The sequence below is a fragment of the Hyperoodon ampullatus genome, assembly GCF_949752795.1.
Source record: "Hyperoodon ampullatus genome assembly, chromosome: X".
NCBI lineage: Eukaryota > Metazoa > Chordata > Mammalia > Artiodactyla > Ziphiidae > Hyperoodon > Hyperoodon ampullatus.
The window spans coordinates 95,370,714-95,396,354 of record NC_136913.1 but is presented as its reverse complement, the minus strand read 5'-3'; the positions used below and the strand labels follow the sequence as shown (position 1 = coordinate 95,396,354).

Sequence of the window (25,641 nt, the reverse complement as noted above, 5' to 3'; positions counted from 1 at the left end):
TGAGTTAACACACGTAAAGCACTTAGACCTGGTGCCTGGAACAAAGTAAGAGCTAAATAAATGCAAGCTGTTATTATCACTGCGAAGAAGTAGTTAACAGGCCTGTTATCAAGAGCCCCAAGGTTCAAACTATTGGATTCCAAGACATGTCAAGAGTAAAAAATCAGGGAGCCACCTGTCATAGGAGCCAATGAAACTCACCCATGTTGTCCCTTAGGCTGGGCACTGAACTCCCACATACAACATACAGCTCATTACTCATACACCCTGCTGTCTACAGCTCAATTAGCAAAAGCATACACGTTTTCTCTGGAGATTTCCACCCCAATCTTCCCAACTCTTTTAACTGGCAGCAAAAGTCAACAACTTCAAGCTTCCTGTGAGGTTGAAATCCAGAGTTCTGGTTGGTTACTCTTCATCATCAAAAGACAAGGCAAACCTCAGCCCCTTAGGGCAGACTAATGCCAGGAGAGCTTCTGGAGATATTCGAAGAAAGGCTGTCATTTGTTACTGGCTCCACTTCTTGGGGGGAAGGGGATAGACAGTAACTAATATTTTTTGAGCACCTATTATGTTCCATGCACTCTTCTTAGGGCTTCACCAATATTAACTCATTTAAATTCTTTCTATAACCTGATGACATAGAATTCTTAGCCTCATTGTACAAATGAGACAGTGATTAGGTGACTTACTTAAAGCACAGAGCTCATGAGTGACAGAAATTAGCTTCAAACCCAGATCTGTCTGCAAAGCCCTGCACCAAGCTAGAAGAGAAAGAAATAAAGGAGGGAAGTGGGTACTATGTGTATGAAGCTATAGATTTCAATTCTCCTTCTGACACCAGAGACCACAATTCCAATGGGAATGCAAATAATCATTATGTGAATAGAAGACTGAAAAATCAGCAAAACAGAAGGATATCCAAGTTAGTGTTTATATAAAGTGGCAGCAGATAATATGCTGCTGCCATTTTGTGGCATGACTGAGCAATATTTTTTCTAAAACCCACAGAAAGGGACTTCCCTGGTGGCACAGTGGTTAAGAATCCACCTGCCAATGCAGGGGACACGGGTTCGAGCCCTGGTCTGAGAAGATCTTATATGCCGTGGAGGAACTAAGCCCGTGCGCCACAACTACTGAGCCTGCATGCCACAACTACTGAAGCCCACACACCTAGAACCCGTGCTCCACAACGAGAAGCCAACGCAATGAGAAGTCCACGCACCACAACGAAGAGTAGCCCCCGCTCGCTGCAACTAGAGACAGCCTGCACACAGCAACGAAGACCCAACACAGCCAAAAAATTAATTAATTAATTAATTTTAAAAATAATGTTTGTAACTCTTTGAAAAAAACACACACAGTAATACTGCCCCTGTGTGGCCTCATTTTACCCATTCTTTCTCTGAAAACCAAGATATTCATGGCCGGAACATACACTCCTATGAGCACATGCAGACCCAGGTGATCATGAATAAGGTAAAATTGGGTTGGTAGCTGAAGAATATGATGTGCCTGCAGCTTGGGTTTGGATGCCACCCGGTTTTTAACTCCTTTTTCTTTTTTTTTTAACTTAATAGTATCTTTTTTTTTGGTAAGTCTTTTTGATTTTATTCATTCTAATGAGTGACACTGTACCTTACTGTAGTTTTTTTAATAGATCTTTTTTAAAATTTATTTGTTTTATTCATTTTTATTTTTGGCTGCGTTGGGTCTTCGTTGCTGTGTGCGGGCTTTTTCTAGTTGTAGCGAGCGGGGGCTACTCTTCATTGCAGTGCGCAGGCTTCTCACTGCAGTGGCTTCTCTTGCTGCAGAGCACGGGGTCTAGGTGCATGGGCTTCAGTAGTTGTGGCTAGCAGGCTCTGTAGTTGTGGTACACGGGCTTCGTTGCTCTGCAGCATGTGGGATCTTCCCAGACCAGGGCTCGAACCTGTGTCCCCTGAACTGGCAGGTGGATTCCTAACCACTGTGCCACCAGGAAAGCACCTAACTCCTTCTGTATGGCAACACTGCCAGGCTAACCGACCTGATGGCCCACAAGTGATGAATATCCCAAGGGCTTTGTCCTGGAACCAGTGAGCAGAAGGCTAACATCTGTGTCACACTATGCACCAAGCACCAGTGCCATCACAGCCCACCTGTCAGGGCTTCCCCTTCCTGTCCCCAAGTAAATAATTTTGTTCCTCCTAATGGCAGTACCTAATCTTAATGGGCAGAAGAGGAGACCAGAGCCTGGCTTTGGGGGCAGCCCCTCAGAGCCCTGCCTGATGCAAGCTGATTGATATACCCGTACGATCCAAAATAAGAGCCCCCAGGTTCAAGAACACACGTGCCCACACACCCCAAGGATAACATAAAAATACTTTTTAAGATCAAAGTTACCATTCTAACTGCAGCATCACATAGGTTTTATAGATTATTAACCTTAAGTGTTCTTGAATACAAGATGATTTTTGATGACAAAACAGATAAATGCAAGGTCAACTACACTAGACCTAGTTATGGATCTACCTGCTCTTAAACTCTGAAGGGAGATAAAAGTTGCACGTACAACTTTCTGTTTAGATTGCTTCTCTTCTAGAAACCACCGTCTCCCAAAGCCCTCTTGCAAAACAGAACACAAATTCTAGTAATTCTAACTCAGACCAATAAAATATGAGCACCCCAGATTTAGGTGCCCTGCTACCCTTCCAGTCTTTACTTGATCTTTAGAAATACTTTCAGCGACTACAAAGGGCTGAAATTAAATAACAGCCACTTTGGGCTTCCCTGGTGGCGCAGTGGTTGAGAGTCCGCCTGCCGATGCAGGGGACACGGGTTCGTGCCCCGGTCTGGGAAGATCCCACATGCCGCGGAGCAGCTGGGCCCATGAGCCATGGCCGCTGAGCCTGCGCGTCCGGAGCCTGTGCTCTGCAACGGGAGAGGCCACAACAGTGAGAGGCCCGCGTACCGCAAAAAAAAAAAAAAAAAAAAAAAAAATAACAGCCACTTTAAGAAAGCTGGTAATTTTTGATGTGGGGAAGGAGCTAACTGAAAAGAAATTATTTCTTTATAAATTCCTGAGGAAAACCAGAACCAATGTGTAACTGCCTAAGCATGATAAAGCCATCTGAGGTTAATTGACCCATCCAGGAAGCTCCTGGGCGCACTATGAGTCTCCCCACTTTTACCGTTCTGATGCATTCTATCCCACATCCAATTCCTAGACTTTTCCATTCTGCCAGGAAGTGAGAAATGAACCCAAGTGTCATTAAATGTATAAGCTGGGAGGGATCTAACACATCATCTGGTCCAACTCTCATTTACAGATGTGGAAAGTGAATCCCAGAGATGGGAGGTGACTTTCTTGACCCTGCAGTGCTGGTGACTGGCAGGTCTCCCAATGCAGTCTGCCCCACAGTGGAACAGAACTTTACTACATGGGACTCTTCCCATCTGACTAGTTCTTTAAATGGGCTTGCAGAAAACTGGCAGATAATTCTTCATCGATATGAAGAATGTCATTGGTAATCTCTTTAAATGACAAACTCTACTAGCCTAATAGTTAACAAGACCAGCCTTGGAGTCAGGCAGACCTAGCTGTCCATACCAGCTTGGCCACTTTCTAGCTGTATGACCTTGGGCATGTTACCTAACCTCTCTGAATCTTATTATCTTCACCTGTAAAACAGAAATGCCAATAATAGCATTGATCCCACAGGGTGTTCAATCACTATTAGTTGTGACTATTACCACAACCTGGCACAGCGGAAGGCAGAGCTGTCAGCTCCCTAAACCCTGTCTGTATGGGAAGGGGGCTCGGGGAAGAGCAACCCAGAATCTCTACCTTGAATTACACCTGACTCTTCATAGAAAGCCCCAGACTTGAAACTGAATTTTGGACTTGGGAACCAGCAGGGAACAGGGCTAAAAGAAACAGCGTGATGCTGGCACCACTAGGAACCCGCCCCACTGCACTAATTCTCAGGACCGTACGTAACACCTCCTTCCTCTAAGGTAAGGTTCACACACACACAGACACCAAAAAAAAAAAAAAAAGGAGTGACTGAGGCAGAAAAGTCATAAACCTACTAAGCTTGGGAAAGCCCCTTACAAAGAGTAGAAAAAGTACCATAATTAGACATAGGGGGTTAGTCAGTGGCTGTTTCAGTAAAGGGAAAATGCACCATCTTTAAGGCCTCTTGGGCCTGAGCTATAATTCCAGTGGTAACCAGTGCTGGCCCTCTCCAGGCAAGGTTTTAAGAAAGACTAAAATGCAACTCCCCTCCCTCAACCATAAGGAAGCTGGGAGCATAAAGCACAAAGTGGAATTCTAGTTAAAGTTTTAACATGGGCCATTAGGTTCACTTGTCCTTCAGCTGATCAACAGAACACTGTAACAGGACCTCAAAGAGAGACAGCCCGGCACACCAGCCCTGGCTCTAACCCATCCCAAGTGGTGTGACCTTGGGAAAGTAGCTTCTCGCTCTGGGCTTCTTTCCCTCACTGTAAAATGAAGGGTTTGAACTACAGGATCTTCAAAGTCCCTCTGACCTCTATCATTTTCCTGTTGTAAGTTCTCCACATAAAAATGCAGTAATTAGGGGCTTCCCTGGTGGCGCAGTGGTTGAGAGTCTGCCTGCCGATGCAGGGGACACAGGTTCGTGCCCCGGTCCGGGAAGATCCCACATGCCGCGAAGCGGCTAGGCCCGTGAGCCATGGCTGCTGAGCCTGCGCATCCAGAGCTGTGCTCCGCAACGGGAGAGGCCACAACAGTGAGAGGCCTGCATACCGCAAAAAAAAAAAAAAAAAAAAATGTAGCAATTAGACTATAAATGAGCCTTGATAATAAGCTCCCTGGGGAGCAGAAACCATATCTGATATTCCTTGTGTATCTCACAGTCCCAAGTATGATGCTCGGCTCAGAGTAATTGCACAATAGATGCTGAGTGATACAGATACACCGCACAGTGCCTGGCATATCATAAGCTTTTCACATGCTAGGCAGTTCGCAAGCCTCTCTCCCACCAGACTTTTCAAATATGTCAGATTTTACCATTCCCGGGCTTTTAATAAAAAGCAGCATTGCACAAGAAAACAAAGCTCCTAGTCACTTCACGTGACAATGATTGAACACGTAGGTGCCAGGCACTCTGCTCTGTACTGCAAAAGGGGCAGACCTGGGCCTAGTGCTGGCACTCGTCCTATAAGCTTTATGAGTCAGGGGGAGTCAGTTAACCTGACCCAGTGCGAGGCCCAGTAAGCACAGTTACTATTATTGAGTAACTCCCGAATTTTACATCTTAGATCTTAGATCTCCCGATAGGCTAGCAACTAACTAGCACACAGTGGGATGAGTGCTTTACTAGTGATGCACCCACAGGCTTTGGGAATACACAGGACAAAATACGTGTATTGAAATAGTGTTAAATACACACACACACACACACACGTGCGCACACACACAAACACACAAGCTTCCGAGGGCCAGTCTAGGCTCAGAACACATTTAATCCCATCTTCTACACTTGTGGCTTCTAATCCTAGTTGCATACTAAAATCACTTTCGGAGCCTGAAAAATTGCTGGTGTCCAGGCCCCCAGCCCATACAATTAGATAAGAATGGGGTGACGGGAAGGTATTGGTATTTTTAAATGCTTGCTTAATGACTGTAGGTGCAGCCAGGGTTGAGGACTCCTGGCCTCCGCCTTCTCCATCTCCACCTTTAGTCCCAAGCTTAGTGACAGGTCCAGCAGATAACTCAACTCGGAGGCCCGCAAAGCCACAGAAATCCCATTTTGGTCACTCACCAGACTATTCTCTGAGCCATTAAGATAACTCTGCCACTGCCAAAACATTTTTGGCCACCAAAACTTAAAGAGGGGCTTTCTTAACCCTTGGTTAGTCAGAGAAGGCAATTAGCTAGTCCAGCCTCTGCCCCAAGCACTCTACTGGAGGCTTAACTGGCCTGAGATCTCATCCTTTTGGGGGAAGCTTCTCTACTCCTCAAATTGATATTTAATTTGTCCCTTCTCAACTGTGCTACTCTTTGCCTCAAGTGGATGTTTCCTTACAGCTATGAGTGTGCTCTGCTCCCACTGCAGCTGGGCCCCCCACCAGTCTCTCCCCCGACCCCATCCTCTCCCTTGCCCCCCTTATATACACACGCCCACTTTGGTTTGCTCTTTTTTTTTTTTTTTTGCGGTACGCGGGCCTCTCACTGTTGCGGCCCCTCCCGTTGCGGAGCACAGGCTCCGGACGCACAGGCTCAGCGGCCATGGCTCACGGGCCCAGCCGCTCCGCGGCATGTGGGATCCTTCGGGACCAGGGCACGAACCCGTGTCCCTTGCATCGGCAGGCGGACTCTCAACCACTGCGCCACCAGGGAAGCCCTGGTTTGCTTTTTTAATTCCTTCTTAATCAGCCTCCGCCTGCCTCTAGGCCACCTTGTTACTCTTCTACTTGATCCGTCCCCTTTCAGCTGAACCTCCTGGCCATGGGGTTGCTGCCTTACTCTGGCGTCCCTGCTCCTTTCCCGCCAGCCACACAGGCAGCAAGGCCCCTGTGGGCACAGCCTCCCAAACACATGATGCTTTCTCAGTTGCCAGATCTTCTCTCGTGAGTTGGCTTCCTTCATCCGCTGACTCTCTTCTACTGAAACTGCTCTCCCAGGCTGCCAACCAACTCCTTTCTTGCTTTACAAAAATATTTCTTCTTAATTACTCAAGAAATTTGTACTCACACCAAATTCAAACAATACAGAAATGTGCTAAGTGTAAAGTGAGGGTGTCCCCCCTTTCCCTAATCACTCAGGAGTAAAACACTACTGGGTACACATTCTTCTAGGCTTTTACAACGTGCTTAGAAACATGCACATATACAAGGGCTTGTGGTTTGTTTTCTTAGGAAATGGGTTCCTATCATACATACTGTTCTGCAGTTTATCTTTTTCTTTTTAATTTTAACAATATACTGTGAATATCTTTCAAAGGGAACACAGAGATCAGCCTCCCTTTTAAAAGCTGCACATTGGCTGGATTTACCATTCTGCCACCGGCGGGCTGTTTCCCAGTCTTCTCTGATGCCATAACATCCGTGCCCACAACTCTTCACACACAAACATTTCTAAGGTAGCTATTTAGAAATGGGTGGATGGCTGCCCACAGGACCAGCCTGTACTCACCAATTCCAAGTGCCTTTCCTCAAGTCCTCCTTGGTCTCAACCTCTTTGCCTCACATGACAGTAGAGGACCTGCTTCATGAAACTCCTTCCTCTCTTGGGTGTCTTTCTACTTTTGCTTCACTGAGTCTTTTCTTCTGCCCACAAAAGTAGGCATTTCACAGAATCCTTTTCTTCTTTCTCTCCCCTGGCTTGCATGATGTTTGCATCTTCTGCCCCTCCATCTTCTCTAAATCACGTTGCTAGCCCAACCACATCTCAGTTGCCTGCTGTTCACTCCAGCCTCGACGTCTCAAACATCTGAGGCTCAACAAATCCCCGAATGAACACCTGACCTCTTCCTCTAAGCCTCCGTTTCCTCATCCAAGAAACAAAGGGAATGGACTAGACTCGATTAAATTTTCTTTAAAAATTAGGAGTCTAGTATGTACTAGATGCTGTGCAGGATAGAAAAAAATATCAATAAAACACAGATCTTGTATTCAGAGAACACACAAACTAAGGAGTGGGGGGAGAGACATAAACGATTATGTAATATCAGGCAGAATAAAATGCTAAAATAGACAAGAATGGCTAAATCTGGCATGAAGGCTTGAAAAAAGCTTCACAAGAGGGAATGTTTAGGCTGAGTCTTGAATGATGACTGGCATCTCAACAGGAAGAGAAAAGAAAGTATTTCTGGCTGAGCGTACAACATGAACAAAGTATAAACTCAGAGTCAAAGAAGCATGGAAGTTCACGGTACATGTGGCTGGATCAGAGCACATATGAAAGAATGTATCAGTACTAGAGGACAGGGACTTCCCTGGCGGCACAGTGGTTAAGAATCCGCCTGCCAATATAGGGGACACGGGTTCGAGCCTTGGTCCGGGAAGATCCCACATGCCGCGGAACAACTAAGCCTGTGCACCACAACTACTGAGCCTACTCTCTGGAGCCCGTGCGCCACAACTACTGAGCCCGCGCGCCACAACTACTGAAGCCCATGCGCCTAGAGCCTGTGCTCTGCAACAAAGAGAAGCCACCGCAATGAGAAGCCCGCAATGAGAAGCCCGCACACCACAACGAAGAGTAGCCCCCACTCGCCGCAACTAGAGAAAGCCCGCGCGCAGCAATGAAGATCCAATGCAGCCAAAAATAAATAAATGAATAAATTTATTTAAAAAAATACTAGAGGACAAAGCTGGGAAGAAGGTTGAAACCAAGATCATAGAAGATCCTGAATCCTATCATAAGGAGTTCCAGCTGCCACTCTCTGACTGAGTAATAGTTGCTGCCTAAAATACTATGCTAAAGGCAATTCTGAACTTACATGGAGACACATGTTGGGAAAGCATGCTCATGCTTTGATTAGCACGGTTGGCCTGGGGCACCGTAAGGTGTATTTATCTAGCTATATCTACTATCCTTGCCGAAGGCAATAGGGAGCTATTGAAGGCTTTTGAGCAAGGGAATGGCAGGACCCAACATGAATTTTCCTTGTATCATTTCTGGCAGCAGTGTAAGGGATGGACAGAGCAGAAAGACCCCTAAAGAAGGGAAGATCAGTCAGGAAGCTGCTGTTAATAAGCCAGATGGTGGTGATGATGGTAAACAACCAGACGAATTAGGGCAGAGAAATCAAAGAAGAAAAGGAAGAGACAGATGGAAGAAATAATGGAAGATGGAATCAAAATGACTCAAGAGACTATGATGATGGAAGAGAGGAATGGAAATGTGTCAAGGTTTCAAGGGACTTAACCTTGGGTCACTGATGGACTGCAGTGCCATTACTAAGATAGGGGCCATAAGGGAAAAGTATCATAATCCTTGCTTTTCATTCCAAATCCTCCAACCACTTTACTTGGCTTTTAAGCACTCTTAAGTACACTAGGAGGGAAAAAGCAGGACATACATTGCTTGATGGCCCCAGCATTTATATAACCCCACACATAAACCTACTATTCTTCCTTTTGCCAGATCGTCAAAGAAATATCCACCATTATCTGATCCTAAAAACAATGGGCTAATAATCCTTTGAATGTTCATGCCCTCAAAAGATGATTTTTCCTATTTAGATAGTGCTTTCTAGTTACAAGACATGTTCAACATATCTTATTTTACTTGACTGTGACGTATGAAGGGCAAAGATCATCCCTATCTTACAGATACAACTGCCATAACTCATATTTATCATATTTACTCTACACTTGCTATGCACCAGACACTGATCTAAATACTTTACATGTAGCCATGTATTGAATTCTTACAAGAAAACCACAAAGTAGATACTATTATCCCCATTTTACAGAGAAGGAAAACACGCCCAGAGATGTCAAGTAACTTGCCCAAAGCGACACAGCTAGAAAGCAGCAGAGCCAAGATTTGAACCTGGCCAGTCTGACTTCAGAGCCTGAACTCTTAACTACCACACTTTGTATCATATAAGAAGATCAGGCACAGAGAGGCTACCTGACTGGTCAAAACTATTAGGTTCTGTCAACCAGAAACCTACATCCAAGGCCCAGGTCTGTCTAATACTTAATCCTGTTCTCTATTACTCTACATTGTTTACCAAGATGAACTGACCTCTCCCACTGGGTTGGCAGATTACTTTGACCTTTTTCCTCTTTGACCTTTGTCACTCACTTCTACCAGACAAAGTTTCTGATTTTGCTCCCCTGCCGTGGAGCCTCATACAACTGTTCACTAGGATAGGATGCAGGTCTCTATTTAGAGGAAAGAAATGATGACCTCAGTTATAGTCCCAAGTGAATGGGTCCCATTTCCAAACAACCAGTTATCTCAGAGCAGATCACACTGGCTTGACATACAGGCTCACTGAGCGTACACAACTCCCTGGACTACCTGCCCAGGACAAGCAGCAAGCAATGGTGGCACTACAGCCTGGCTCCTCTGTGGAAGAGAGGCAGCAAGGGCAGAAAAACACATTGAAAAAGCAGTTGCTATAGCAGTCAGGCAGAGAGGTGGCCTGCAGCCGTGAGATCCTCACTTTCAAGGCTGTAAGACAATGATGCTCAAAAAACACATGATTTCTGTTTCTCTACTAGTTGGCAAGAACAAAAGTCCATCTCCCTTTACGCTGGAATGGTTAGGGGTGGAAGGAGGCCATGTATGGTACTAGAGAGAGACAGTGAACCGGGAGTCAAGAGATCTACCTCTGCTTCTATTGAGCTGTGTGACTTTGGGCAAGTCACTTCACCTCTCTGGGTCTCAGTTTGCTCATCTGGAAAAATGAGGGAGGAGATGATCTCTGAGGCTTTTTTTCAGCTCCGACCTGGCATCACTCTGCCATTTCAACCCAGGAAAGTATTGCTCGAATATTTTCTCCAGTATCTATAAGTTGACCAAAGGAGAAATCAGCTAGAACCGAGAGAAAGAAGGATTAGATAAAACAAAAATGACCTTTTTGTGGAAGGCTGCAAATTAGGTAATATATAGGCAATACACTTAAGCACAGTGCCTGGAGCATAATACAGGCTCAGAATGTTACAAGTATTATTATCACTACTACTCCTAACTTTCAAAGTGTACAGAGATAACCAAAAATTATAACGAGCTCTTTCTCTTAAATTTAACTCCTTTTTGTCCATCTGACCCTATTCCAGGTTTATGGTGTTTAAAAGGTCTGGGTGAGGGAGGACCCTAAATGAGCAGCGGCACCAACTGTCCTTAATGTCGATGGACAGTTATGACTGGAAAGTGAGAACCCAACCCCAAGAGAAACTAAAGAGAAAATGTAAGTGGGAGGAGCCAGGCTTAATCCTCAGTTTGCTGCAAACTGGCCGTGGAAAGGGGGATTAAAAAAAAAAAAAACAGCAACAGGTGCGGACCACAGTGTACTTTGCAAATTGTTTTTCAGTTCAGACCCAAAGCGGGGAGTAAGAAACTGGGGAAGATGATCCCGGCCTGGTTTCCACGTGTGTCCATCTGAGCAAACACAGCCCTGACTGTGAGGTATGGCCAAACACCGTTCAGCCAGGCAGGAGACCCTGTGACCCGGCACGCTTTGCATTCTTCCCCAGGAAGCGAAAGCAGCCTTGGCCTAAAGGTCACCCCTGACTTCCCAGGGCCAAGACAGCACCCCTCCCCGCCGACAGCCCCGCCCGGGGAAGGACAGCCACAGGGCTGGGGGGGTCAATCTGTTTCTCTTTGCTCACTGGCCAGAAACCCCACCAGCAAACAGGGAAACATGACCTTGGCTTGGTGCTAGCTTGCAGGGCTATGCTGAGGAGAGCTGAACTGCAAAGTCCAGTGCGGGGCCGCGAGGGGAATGGAAATCCAAAGGTAAAACCGGGCGCCCTTTCCTCAAGGGGCCCTGTGAGTCCTCCTGCGACTGGGGGCCCGGGAAATGGGGAGAAAGGCCTACGTGAAGCAGCAGCCGGCAGCAGCGGCAGCCCAAGGGGCCAAGTGTAGAAGTGCTGAAGATAATAAGGCACTTAAGCACATGACCCCAGCAACATTTCTGCAGGGCGCAGGGAATAAAGCGCAGCAACGGGCAGGCGCACATGCTCAAGTGCCTGGGACTTAAAAAAGGAAACTCTTGACAAATGCAAAGCGACAAAGAACAAGTGGTAATATGAAGGAGACCCTTTGGTACAGTCTCCCCTAATTTCTCAGGGTTGCTCTTTGTTTTAGGAATGCCCTCCAAGCCAGCTCCAACCAGGGAACCAGGATTATTACATTATTAAAACATGACCGTAACCTAAGGAACTGCCTATTTACCCACAATGCTTGGGAACATGCCTGGGGGTCTTCCAATGGCCTTGCTGGGTGGGGTAGGGCACTCCAACCCCAAGGTTGTGAAATCACATGACCCAGGCCTTGGCCCTGGAAGGCTACACTTAATTAAAGGGGGCCTCCCTTTAGTGACTCATGGCTGAGGTCCCGGTTCTGAAAGAGTAGCTGTTCTTCAAAACTGAGAGAGGTTTCCCATATCTGGGAGATACTGATTTGTCTTTTTTTTTGTTTTTTTGTTTTTTTTTTTTTTTTTGGTTCATTTGCTGACATGTCAGGCAAAGCACTGGTCTACTTTTTTTTTTTTTGCGGTACACGGGCCTCTCACTGTTGTGGCCTCTCCTGCTGCGGAGCACAGGCTCCGGACATGCAGGCTCAGTGGCCATGGCTCACGGGCCTAGCCGCTCCGCGGCACGTGGGATCCTCCCAGACCGGGGCACGAACCCACATCCCCTGCATTGGCAGGCGGACTCTCAACCACTGCGCCACCAGGGAAGCCCCACTGGTCTACTTTTAACCTGCCTTTCTCCTAGGAGCTCTGGGAGCAGCCCTTTCTCCTCCAATAATTTCTTAACCCTGGGAACAGGCAGCACTTGAGCAAGTTGCACTCCCCTCGGTCAAAAGAAATTAATGAAAAAGGAAAAAGTAAATCCACGCACCTGTCTCTGCCCACACCCAAACCACTCCTTTCCTACTTCTGTCATGTACTTGTTGGTTTCCTAGGCTACCAATCTCAAGATAGCTGGCACCAGAGAGCCAGCCCATTGATGAAGAGCAGCAGTAAATAAGCCCAGAGGTCCCTGGAAAGCCAAGCTTCCTACCAATGACAGCCATCCTCCAAATGCTTCAGGAAGGGCTGGGTGATTTACAGTAACATCCAAATTCCCCAGAAAACTGTCCTTAGGCCTCCAACAGTCGAGGCACCCTGCCCTGCAGAGATTATGTGGGTGCCACTTTCATGGAACCAATATTGTTGCCTGCCACATGAAACAAAGATGCTAGGGAAGCTGCTCTTGGGTGAGATTTTTTTTGGGGGGGGGGTGAGATTCTTAAAGCTGCCTTCCTGTATCTAATCTCTATCATCTTATCCCAGCATCAGTCATCCAAGCTCACAGCAGCAGCAGCCATAATAAGGATAACGAAGCTCGTGATCATCATCACACATCACATCCCAGCAAAAAATTTATTGACTGTCTACTATCTTAAGTGCTTTATTAGTATTGTCTCATTTTTTCTCATTTAATTCTTATAACAGCTTTGCAGGGTAGGTATAATTATTATTCCATTTTACAAATGTGGAAACTAGGGCTTGGAGAGGTTAAGTAACTTGCCCGGGGCTACACAGTTAGTGGTAGGATTTGAACCCAGGCCTTTACCACCCTAGAGCCGGCTTCTACCCAGTATGCCCTGAAATATATTGTACTGCTACTACTACAATAGTCCCTTGCTATCCACAGGGGATTGGTTCCAGGACCCACCACAGATACCAAAATCTGTGGATGCTCAAGTCCCTTGTATAAAATGGTGTAGTATTTGCATGTAACCTCACACATGCTCCTACACACTTTAAATCATCTCTAGATGACTTATAATATCTAATACAACGTAAATGCTATGTAAATAGTTGCAAATACAATGTAAAAGAAATCCAATGTATAAAAAGACATAATACCTAATACAATGTAAATGCTATATAAATAGTTGGAAATACAATGTAAAAGAAATGTAAATAGTCGCCAGTGCACAGCAGATTCAAGTTTTGTGTTTTCAAACTTTCTGGAAATTTTTTTTCCTAAATATTTTCAATCTGTAGTTGGTTGAATCTGCAGAAGTAGAACCCACAGTTACAGATGGCCAACTGTACTATGAAAAACTGCTAACATTTATTGAGTGCTGACAATGAGCCAGAACTTCTGCTAAATGCTTGATTTAAATTATTTCATTTAATCCTCACAACAGCCCCATTAGGTCAGTACTATTATTACTCCCATTTTACAGATGAGTGAAACTGAAGTTGATAGCAGTTAAGTTAACCTAAGGAACTGCCTATTTACCCACAATGCTTGGGAACATGCCTAAGGTCACATGACGATGGAGCTCAAATACATACCCAGGGGCTTCCCTGGTGGCGCAGTGGTTGAGAGTCCGCCTGCCGATGCAGGGGACACGGGTTCGTGCTCCCGTCCGGGAAGATCCCACATGCCGCAGAGCGGCTGGGCCCGTGAGCCATGGCCGCTGAGCCTGCGCGTCTGGAGCCTATGCTCCACAACGGGAGAGGCCACAACAGTGAGAGGCCCGCGTACCACCAAAAAAAAAAAAAAAAAAAACATACCCAGGAAATATGGTCCAAAAGCTCAATCCACTAAGCTTAATTTGCATTAGGAAAAGGAGGCATTTCTAGTGCCCTACTTAACTTAGCCAGTCTCCTTGCTGTGTCCCAATCCAAACCTACTGGGTCCCAGTGAGAACTTCACAAGTAAATGCCAATGAGGAAAACTGTCTAGCCCTTCCATGTATATGCCAGCAGCTCGGACCTGACGAGTCTAGGAAAAGAGGAGCAAGACCCTTTCTAGACACTGTCTCTCCTAGCCAATTTCCCCTAACTTGATTTCTGAAGAAAGCACCTCATGTCCAGCAGCCTCTGCTAATACTCTGCCCAGAACATCTAATAAGTGTTTACCCAGGGGCTCCCAGAGCCGTAGTTAAGGGCCTTAATGTGCAACCTGGCTCTGCGCCTTATTTAATCAGCACCTGAATGAAATGTCTCTTTGCTAGCAACAGCCTGAGCACAGAGTCTTTCTGCAAACACAGCTGGTCGACTGGCAAATGCGATTCTATTCACAGGCAAAATACACCCTGAGTTTACACCACCACTGTGTGATGGAGACAGGGAGACTGGAGGCACCCGGATGGAATTAGAATGGGCTCATGCCTCCTTTCTCCTCCAGATAATCCCCTTCTCGCTCTTCTACCCACCTAAACACCTGCCCACAGGACACGGCTTGAACTGTTTCTGCCCAACAGGCCAGTCCTCTCTAACCTCCCGTCTATTCCCTTTCCGCAGAGCCACAGGCCCAGGACCAGACTCATCCCACCCTTCCTCCTCTGGCATTTGCTCCAACAGCTACTGTTAAGGAAGCACAGCCAACAGAGAGATCCCCCCAACCCTCCCGTTCAGGATCTCAGGCTCGCAACAGGTCTGCCTCCCTGGACACACCACACGCTGACGGACATGCAAGCCATGCCCTATTTAGCTGGCAGCTCTTTCCCTGGCAAAGAGCTGAGTAAACAGAAAGGACCATACCCAGAAGAGGAGGAATCCTCTCCAGGCCTTCAGATTTAACTGCTGCATCCGAGCACCCTGGAGGGAGACTTACCCTGGGGGTCCAGCAAGTAGGGTAGCAAGACACTGATAACCCCAGTTCTTGGGGGGATGGTGGGGTGTGGAGCAGGAAGGAGGCCAAAAACTGGGTAAGGAACACAGGAAAGGCCACCTGCTCAAAAACACTGGGACACACCCTACCATTTAGAGTAAGGGTAACAAGGCCCTTTAAAAAAGTCCTGCCCTCCCCCAGCCCAGTTGAGTCTATGAGCCATTCGCACTTCAGTGTGAACCTCCTAAATGGAACTGATTTCTTCCTGATTTCCTCGGCGATATGACCTCCTCTGATGAAACGGGCATTTTGAAATGTATCAATACAAGGGGTTGATTCGGAGTTTTGAGCACTCTGGAAAGAGGCAAACCTGGATGGAGTGAGTCGGGGGGAAAGACTTGGAAACAGGGAAGAGAACAGAAAAGAGAAAGGTAGAAGGATAGCATCACATTCCATCAGTTCCACGGTGGAATCCGTGGGGACAGCAAGCACCCCATGAGCCGCTAAAAATCATCTTCTGGTGGGATGCCTGCTATCTCATTTCCTGTATTTAATGTCGGCTCACTCTCCTCAGTGTCCTGTGCGTCTGTCCTTGACCGTGTGAGCCCTCCTTGGGACAGCACAGAGAACACAATTCTCTGTCTCGCAAGCCCCCTATCAAGGATTCATAGGCAACTGCAGCTGTCTTATCAACGGGCCAGAAATGACAGAGCATTCCTTGGTTTGCCAAGGGAGAAACATGAAAAACTGTATTCCCCTGATAATAACAATCAGATGACTCCAGGTAAGAGTTGAGAAGCTCTCCTGTGACACAGGAAGCAACTCTGGGCCTTTATATGTATTGTTTCCTATGCCTGGAATCCCCTTCCTTCCTGCAACACCCCTTCCTTCCTATTCATTCATTCACACGTGTTTACTGAGCACCTACTATGAGGCAGGCCCTGTCTGAGGCGCTAGAATAGAAAACAAGGGCCTCTGCTCTCAAGGAGCTAACATGCCTCCTTTGTGAATCAAATGTCACCTCTTCTAGGAAGCTCTCCTTAATTGCACTAGGAAAAAAAAAAAGACCCTCTGTCCTCTATGCTTTGTTCAAATCTGTTACCGTACATGTCATGTTATAATTTAGTTGATCTTTTTTCTTGCCTGTCTCACCTCAACTGTGAGCAACATGAAGGCAAAGAATGTTTCTTGTTTATCTTTGAATCTCCAGTGCCTGGCACAATGTTTGACACACAACAGCCACTGGATAAATGTTTGCTGAATGGATACATGAATGAATACATTCCCAGGAGCATTTAAAACAGAAGTCCTGCACGCAGAAAATTAGCATGCAATAACTCTGTGCCAGTATTTCCTCTCGTTAGTTCCCCAAAATCGCAGACACTGGAAGGATGGGAAGGGAGTGTAGGAGGACTGGAAATCCTCCACTGACATAACCCCTAGGGACCTAACAAGCCACTGGAACTCTAAAGCTACCCTAAAATCCACCTCACAGTAACTCAGAGCCCTCAACCTCTAATTTCAGCCACATTATTTAACACCCACACAAATACTGAGGTCCTACCAGAAGACTAAAGGCCCGCCCAAAGGCCACCAGATTCACACCAGTCAGGAGGAGCATTTGAACCGACAGCCCACCTCATACTTTAGCCGCTACAGAATGTCTCTCCAAGCGGGGTCCAATGCTCACCAGCATCAGAATCACTCGGGAGCTTGTAGTAAATGCAGATTCCCATCCTCACCCTATAGGCCCTAGACCTACTCAGACTCCCTGAGTAGAGAGCCAGGCATCTGCATTAGAACAAGCTCCCAAGGGAATTTTTCACAAAGAAAGTTCGAGAAGCACTGCATTCCACACCCACAGTCTCTTCAGGTCCACTCATCCAGTGACTGGCAGAAGATGCTCTCAATTCAACAAAAGATATGAAAGACCATGGATCTCCATGGGGGGTGGGGAATCCTTTCACAATGTATACATACATCAAATCATCATGTTGTGCACTTTAAATATCTTAAAATTTTCTTTGTCAATTATACCTCCCAAAGCTGAAAAAAAAATAAAGTAAAAAAAAAGATATGAAAGACCAGAAGTTGAGAAGCCTGGCTCTTCTTGCAGAGGGTGTTCCAGTGAGGTATGATGACAGTGAGCTACCTACTGAAAAATACAAAAGGGGAGAGAAAGAGATGGAAAGTGAGTCACCAGACTAATAACGTTTTTTTAATGTGTCTGATATTAAAGAAGGAAAAGAAGAAAGTAGACACTTCCAGATGTCGAACTGAGGGATTTCAGACCAAGATCCAACAGCGTAATTTCCTCACAGCAATGAAAGGGAGCAGATACTTGGGGCAGAGAATGGGCTGCAGTTCCTAATGACCAGCTCTTTGTGATGGAACCAAAAGATGTGTGAGCTGGAGGCAAAACCACCTCTCTCCTCTGGCTATTTCAAAAAACAGACAGGAGATTCTCTTAATGGGTACAGGAGACATAGGAACAGTGCCCAGGAGACCTCAAGGGAACACAGACAGAACCACCAGAGGGAAAATGAAAAAGCGGAAGAAAACAGTCAGCTCTGTCAGTCAGTCAGTCAGCCAGCATTATCCAGGCACACATTAAAAAATTAATGTGCATGTATTGTATTAAGCTCTGCAGGGAGTTACAGAGGGAAGAAACAAAACAAAACAAAACACTACTCCTTTCCTTAAAGAAAAGTGTTTACACTAATGGTGGAGAATGAACAAACATGCAAAAACAAGCAACCCAGTCGAACACTCACTGAATTACCTACATGTATACAAAGGCATATGTTAAAGAGCCAAATAGTCTGAGGAATATTCAGAGGGTCAGGAAAAGAGGACAAAAACTGTTACTGGAATGAGTGGAATAACTGTGGAGTCAAGGTCAACAGGAAAGTTTCACAGAGGAGACTCTTCAGGGGTGCAGAGGGGAGGAACTCACGACAGATCCCACGAAGAAAGCGATGAGGGAGACACATCTATGGCAAAGGGACAAAAATCCAGGGATCCTGTGGATCACCCCAAGTAGGAGCCAGCCACATACTGTTACTTAATAGCAAGCTCCACGCTGGGTTGTATTAACAAGTGCATGGTGAGAAAAGGCTGAGAAGGAAAGCTTTCCCCTCTGCTGGGTGTAGGCTGGACCTCTGGTCACAGCACCCAGTTTTATAGGCTGTGCATGAGAAGGGTATGCAGGCACGGGCAAGGATCCAGAGAAAAGCAGCAGAAATGATTAGAGGAATGGATTCTAATAGCTATCAAGAAAGGTGAAAAGGTGTTGAGGTTTGTCAGTTTCTGAGCCGGAGGTAAAAATCTATTTGTCATCGTCCAGCTCTGATCACCTGTACCTGGAATCTCTGTTTAAGTGACCACAGAGTTATTCAGAGGATTAAAATGCTTTGTTTCCATGTGGCCCGTTTCATGAAGAAGATGGAGTTAGGAAAAGGTTAAATAATTTGCTCAGGTTCCCTGGCAAGCCACGAGCAAAACTAGCATCATAATTTTAAATCCCAGGGCTGTCTGTGGGTTGTTTAATCCACCAATCCACACCACTTCCCTTTATAATGGACACCCCCCCCCAAAGACTGTAATTATGAAAGATGGAAAAATTCTCTGCAAATTTCCTTGGGGGAAAAATACAACAAACTAAAAAGGAATGTCATGCCTCACCGCTGGGGCCCATATAAACATTATCCCCTTGTGTCCCCCTGGACTGATGACACAGGACACAGTCCATCTGATAACCCGTCAGCAGATGGCTGGATCCCTCATTGTACCCATTCCCCACCAACGTCAGTTGCAAGCAGGAGCAGTTATCAGCACTCCAGACAACAGATGGGGATGAGGAGGTGTGGTTGGTCTGAAGTCAAGGAGGCGGGGGACAAAAAGCCTAGTTCTCATATTTATCAGGTTTTCTATAAAACAAATCCATCACAGAGCAAATGGAATACACCCGTGTATATTCCGTGAGCTCCAAAAGGTGTCACGAAAAGCTCAGGGCCATTTTGAATATGTGCCATTCTACGCTTTCAGCAAAGAGGGAAGAAGTAGGAAAATAAACAGTGAGCCAAAAGCAGGTTAGCCATATTTGGTGGAAGTCAGCCTTCTAATATATCGTAAAGACAGAAAAATAAAATAGCAATGGCAACTCTGAAAAAAGGATGGGGCTCACTAGGTATTACAGGCTAAAAACCAGAGGCTTGGTGCTCCGGGGTCAATAGCATCAATTATTATTTGGCAAATGTCCAGCTGAGATCCAGCCTGCCTTATGCACAGAGACACGGAGGGTTAAACACCATATGCTGTGCCCCACTCAGTTCAGCGCCCAATAAGGAGATATTGACACAGACACATACAGAACCAACCGGAAGTGGACAATTAGACAAGACATCCAAAATTTGATCTTTTCGTTAAGTTCCTAAGACAGAGACAATATAACTGGATGCAAAGGAGATAAAAGGCCACCAGTCTTTATGGACACAATCAGTCAAACTGTCTGGCATTTTAACCCTTCTGCTAAGAACTTGTAGATTTTCGGACTTAAATAGCTATGAGAATCTCTTCCTGCTAAAGCCCCAATTCCCACTGTGGCAGCTTGGTTCTAAAGCCACCTCTGCCACTAACTTGCTGGGTGATTTTTTTGGTAAACAGCATAATCAGTCAGTAAATTCATTCCCTGTAACCCATACCTGCCAAAATAATATGCACAAGGGGACTAGCCACACTTGAAGAAATACTTACTGGTGCAATGGGTAAACACCACTGATATTCAGCAAGGGGTTTAATAACAGTGCGTTAATCCTGGTGCTTGCTGATCCCGAGAACGCTCAAGCATCACCGGCTTGAGTTCAGATGTGAGAAGGTGCTGCTGTAATCATACAAACCTCCTCCAGACCCCGGTTCCAGGGCCCTTGAGGTATCAGATGAGGCCAAAAAGAAACCAGACAGCAGGAATATTAATCCAGAACAGACCTCAGATACAAGAACTGCCCTTCCTTATGCTTCTAAAGCTGGCGGTGACCCAAAGGCAGCATGGCTATGATGAGGGTCTGTGTAACAAGGCCTTGGAAATAAATATTTTACAGACTGAAAAATGGGAGATAAGGAGACTAACCACTTTCCCTCCAACTCTTCCATTTCCTGGCCTAAAGCAATACTGTCCTTGTTACAAACTTACACTGGCTCTGAGGAACAAGGCCTTTCTATAAAGCCATAATTGAGTCGGCCTGTTGAGAGACACACATCAGAAATGTCTCTGCTAAGCTCCCGCTTTCATTTCAGCTAATGTCTCCCTTTCCTTATTGGGACCTCTGAACTCCACAGAATTCACTGCCATAATATGGCCTAACTCAGCTAATTCACTTGCCAAAGCATTTCTTTGTACTCAACATCTCCCCTGTGGAATACACACAGTCACAGGAAACATTTTAACAACCTCTCTCCAGGCTCAAGCTTATCTAGCATAACCCTAAAGAAGATAATGCATGTGAAAGTGTCTCATAAACAGTTAAGAGCTAGATAAATGTAAAGTATTACTAACCATACTTACTATCATTAGTCATTGCTGTAACCGAGTCAGAAAAGTGTTTCCAACCATCTGTTGTTAAATTTCTTTTAAGGACTCACATGAACTTTTAAAAATCCATACGTCTCTGCTTCCCAGGAAGAGCCACAGGTAAGGTATAGAATGTTGGATTCATCACAGGCTAAGTCCCCCACTAGGCCGGAAGTTACTATTTAAATGACAGAAAGCAGTGACTTAGGAGTAAAGGACAAAGCAGTACAATCCTGCTCTGGCTCAAGAATTCCTCAGCCTGACTCTGTTCTTTCTCCCCACCCTCTAGCTTCAGAGTTTAAGCTAAGCAGAGGACAACAGCAAAAGCACAAGTAACAGGAATCAGTCCCTAGTTCCCCAAACATCTATCTCTCTGCAGCTGTCAGCCCCGAGTGCCAACGTCATCTACGTGTGTCCCTAAGGGTGGCCTGGTCATGTGTACTTTACAGGGAAGACACAGGAAGCAAAAGATGAACGAAGATGAGAAGATGAACAAGGCCACCTGAAATCGTAAAGGAGGCCAAAAGCATTTCTAGAATAGCTCTCTGTGGCATCCCCGGACTCTGCTTATGGAGAAAAGAATCACAGAACACAGGCTGTCAAGAGCTAGGAATGCAACTCTGCCTCGTTTTGCAGCTGGGAGAACTGAGACCCAGGAAAAGTACCTTCCCCAAAGTCACACAACTAATTAATGCCAGAACGAAGTCTCCAGCGTCTTCTAAAAGCCTCTAAAGCCCTCTGCACTAAAAACCGTGGTGCTGGGCCTCCCTGGTGGCGCAGTGGTTGAGAGTCCGCCTGCCGATGCAGGGGATACGGGTTCGTGCCCCAGTCTGGGAGGATCCCATATGCCGCGGAGCGGCTGGGCCCGTGAGCCATGGCTGCTGAGCCTGCGCATCCGGAGCCTGTGCTCCGTAACGGGAGAGGCCACAACAGTGAGAGGCCCGCGTACCACAAAAAAAAAAAAAAAAAAAAAACCGTGGTGCTGTCCTTCCCTGGTGGCACAGTGGTTAAGAATTCGCCTGCCAATGCCGGGGACACAGGTTCGAGACCTGGTCTGGGAAGATCCCACATGCCGTGGAGCAACTAAGCCCGTGCACCACAACTACTGAGCCTGCACTCTAGAGCCCATGAGCCACAACTACTGAGCCCGCGTGCCACAGCTACTGAAGCCTGCGCGCCTAGAGCCCGTGCTCCACAACAAGAGAAGCCACCGCAGTGAGAAGCCCGCGCACTGCAACGAAGAGTAGCCCCCGCTCGCCGCAGCTAGAGGAAAGCCCATGCGCAGCAACGAAGACCCAACACAGCCCTAAATAAATAAATAACTTTATTTAAAAAAAAACGTGGTGCTGCCAGGTTTGATGTAATCACACCAGCAGCAGCCCCAGTCAGGCTGAATTTAGTTCTTTGTTGACCTTCTACGTATGTGGTTGTCAGAGGCCTCAAGACCCCTTTGTAGAAAAGGCACCCTCTGACCCTCACCACCTGCCATCCAAAAAAAAGCTCTCCTGTCCCAAGAGCCTCACATAGCAGCGGCTGAGATGCGTTGTTTCCTTTCATTAACAAAAAGCCCATTCATCAAAAAAAAGAAAGAAAGAGGACGGGCTCAAATTTACACAGAAGGTCTAGCTGGGAGAGCCCTGGGTTTCCTGTGAATGGCATCACTTCCCAAGAAGTCCTCTTTGGAAAATGCTACCCACTCCAACCCTGCTGGATGCTTATAGCCACCCCATCCATAACAGATGCTTTATTCCAAAGTTGTCTACACCTCCTTGCCACATCTGCAAGACTGGAAGGGGTTTGTGGTCATTCACATTTTACAGACTGGGAAACTGAGGCCAGGAACCTGCCATCAAAGGAGTCCTAGAACACAGAGCTAGCAAGCATGCCAGCCACAAGTAGGCGGTGCCATGCCGATCAGCATGGGCTTCTCCCCAGAGACTGCCCTGCCATTCCTCAGCCCCAAAGAGGGTGGATTACCTTTCCAACCCGGAAAGCTAATTCATCTTTTGGCTGCAGGCGAGCGACCTCCCATCCTTGGGCTCCACCAGGCCTTTAAAACGGAGATAAGCATCTCGACCTCCTGCCCCACACAGGGTTATCACAAGGCTCCTGAGAATAACCTTCTACAAATATAAAAGCAATGAAGATGCTAATGACAGGTTTCAAAACCGTCCCTGGATAAAACACACCAGGTTTTCCACAGCCTGAAATCTAAAAAAGATTTTTTTCCCCTTTCTCCTCTTCCTCCTCCTCCATGATTTTATAGTTTTAGAACATCTCTCTACACAGGCTGAGTACAGAAAGGCAGTCTCGCTCTTAGTCCTCACCCAGATTATTTTTATGCATCTGGCAACTTTCCTTTTCAATCTCATTTGTTTTTCTTAGCGCCGCTAATGGGAGGTAAAGAAATCAGCTGCCTGGGCACCCCTGGACCGTGACCTCAGGACAGAGAATAAAAGTGGTAAGATGGAGAGGTCTGCAGGAAATAAATACCCTCTCACCATGGACAGAGAAAAGTTCATGAGTCTGCCTGGGGTCGGCTTCAGAGTGCAGTTAGTAGGAGCTTGGTGCCGCTCCAACACCGCAGAACTCAAAGGCAGACCTCACCCTAAGAGCGTAAACTCCCAAATGAAAGAGTCATTAAGAGAAACCCGTAAAAGGATTTCCCCAAAGTACGACAGTGGAGACCAGTAACCTTATGCGACCACCTCCAGAAAAGAATGTCACCAGGCCTCTGGGAAATTAACTGTGGCAGAGGTAATGGGGGACTGGGCCATGGTCCCCCACAGGTGATTCAGAAAGGGCACCTGGCTGGGGCTGGACTTCCTGCTTGTGAAAGACCAGGGCAGGCCTGGGAGGGGAGGGGTCGTGGCCTGAGTGCTAGTCTTTCCTAGTGCCCACCTCCACCGTGGAGCTGACGCATTGTGCAAAGGTAGAAGAGAGCCACATCTGAAATCCGCACACAAACTGCCTCGTTGGAAAATCATTTGTGAGGGTCCCACTTCCCGCAGGGATGAGTTGCTCTACACTGCCAAGTGTCCTGAGCACACAAATGACTCTGATGGCTGAGGCTGCCCGGGGTGGGGTGGGGGGGAAGTCAACAGACTCACATGCATCATGGTGACCAGGTGACAGGGGTTGAGCAGGTAGATGACGGTCTTGGTGGCGAACTTAAAGCCCACCTCCACCCCGAAGGTCAGGCACAGGGCTACTAAGAGCAGATTCTTGCTCAGGCTCTCTTTGCCTTCCTCTGGCCGCTGGGTCACCTGCTCTGGCTGGCAGCCACGGCCACCCCTACCGTCCTCCTTCGTCTGCCTCAGGATGTGCCGCAGGGCCACCAGGATCTCCAACAGGGCCAGGGTCAGGACCACCACACTTTCCAGCAGCCGCTGCTGCCAAGAGAGGAAGGCAGCACAGTCGGGGCCCCCATTGCCTGCAAAGCTGGGGTCCACGCCCCCATAGAGCCAGTCCAGGAGACTTTGGTAGCTATACCGGGACATGATGCAAAGTGGTTCCCCTCGACCACCGTGCAGGAAGCAAGAGCGAGATGGAACACAAGCCCAGAGGGTGGCCCGGGTGGTGGGACATGTACGGAGGGCACACCCCCGCACCCGCACCCCCCTCCGGACACCAGGGCACCTAGAGCAGGGGACGGGAAGCTACACGCGAGGCCCGGGGCAAAGTGCTGGCTCTAACTTCTCCCCACGGCTGTCTGGGGAGCCCCCCGCGCTTCTCCAGTGGCCACCAACGAGGCAGGGTGGAAACGAGCCGTTGGCCAATCTAAAAGGAAGGAGAGGAAAAAAAAAAAGGTCTCAAAGAGGCAATTGCATCGGGAATTTACGAGGCGGGGAGGGGTAACTAGCGAGGGAAGAAAAGGAGAACAGGGGCAGTGGCGAAGCAAGCAGGGGTCAGGGGAAGTCGGAGGCCGGGAGGGTCAGGGAGAGGGCCGAGGGGACCCGGCAGCGCGGCGGGAGCGAACCGGGGGCGACGGCGAGGGGACACGCGGAGGCCAGGAGGGGAGCTGGCGGGGCCGGGCAGGCGGGGAGGGCGACGGGGCTGGCGGGGACGCCGGACTCCTCGTCTCAAGCACTCGCCACAGGGGGATCGCTTACTCCTGCAACCGCGTGGCCGTCTCTGCCCGCAGCGAGCAACTTCGCCGCCGACTGGCCCCTCCGAGCCAATTTAGAGCCGTCCCTGTCCAGCCTCCCGCCCCCGGGTACACCCCCGAGCCCCCAGCTCCACCCCCCGGCCCAGACGCCCGCCCTCCGGGCAGCACCTCCCCCAGCCCGCGGCCCGCCCGGGACCTGCCCCCTTCACGCGGGCAGCGGCGGGAGGAAGCCGGGAGGGAGGGAGGAAGGGAGGGAGGGAAGGCGGGCGGGAGGCCGGGCCAGCCGGGGGCTGGGCTCCAGCCGGCCCCCTCCCTCCATCCCGGCGCCGCATCTTCCCGTGCCTCCCGCCCGGCCCCAGGGACTGACAGCCGCGCCCTTCGGGGCTCCACTCACCGGCAGTCGGCCTGCGGCTCCAGCTGGGCACCCGCTTGGATCCCCGCGCTCCCCGCGCCCTGGCACTCGGCTCCCCCGGCGGCTGCCGCGGCTGCCGCGCACGGCTCCTCCTCCCCGTCTTCCTCCCCCTGCAGCCGCCGCGCTTGCTTCCTCCTTCTTCCCCTCCCTCTCTCCTCCCCCTCGCCGCCGCCGCCGCCGCCGCCGCCGCCGCCGCCGCCGCCGCCCCCTCCGCTTCGGCTCGGCCCCTCGGGCCGCGGCCACCCCGCCTCGCCTCCTCCCCTCTCCCGCCTCCCTCGTTCC

At 48.1% G+C, this 25,641-nt stretch overlaps 1 protein-coding gene across 2 annotated transcripts in view; it reads right to left on the bottom strand.

Annotated features, from left to right (window-relative positions):
• The window catches only part of TMEM164 (transmembrane protein 164), a gene marked incomplete at both ends in the record, with an annotated part of 162,329 nt that extends 137,990 nt beyond the window's left edge, over positions 1–24,339 (bottom strand). For both annotated transcript variants that reach the window (XM_079727482.1, XM_079727483.1), the window contains one exon: positions 23,950–24,339. In XM_079727482.1, coding sequence (XP_079583608.1) covers positions 23,950–24,339 — 390 coding nt within the window. The remainder of the gene's footprint in view (positions 1–23,949) is intronic.
• Positions 24,340–25,641: the final 1,302 nt, after the last annotated feature.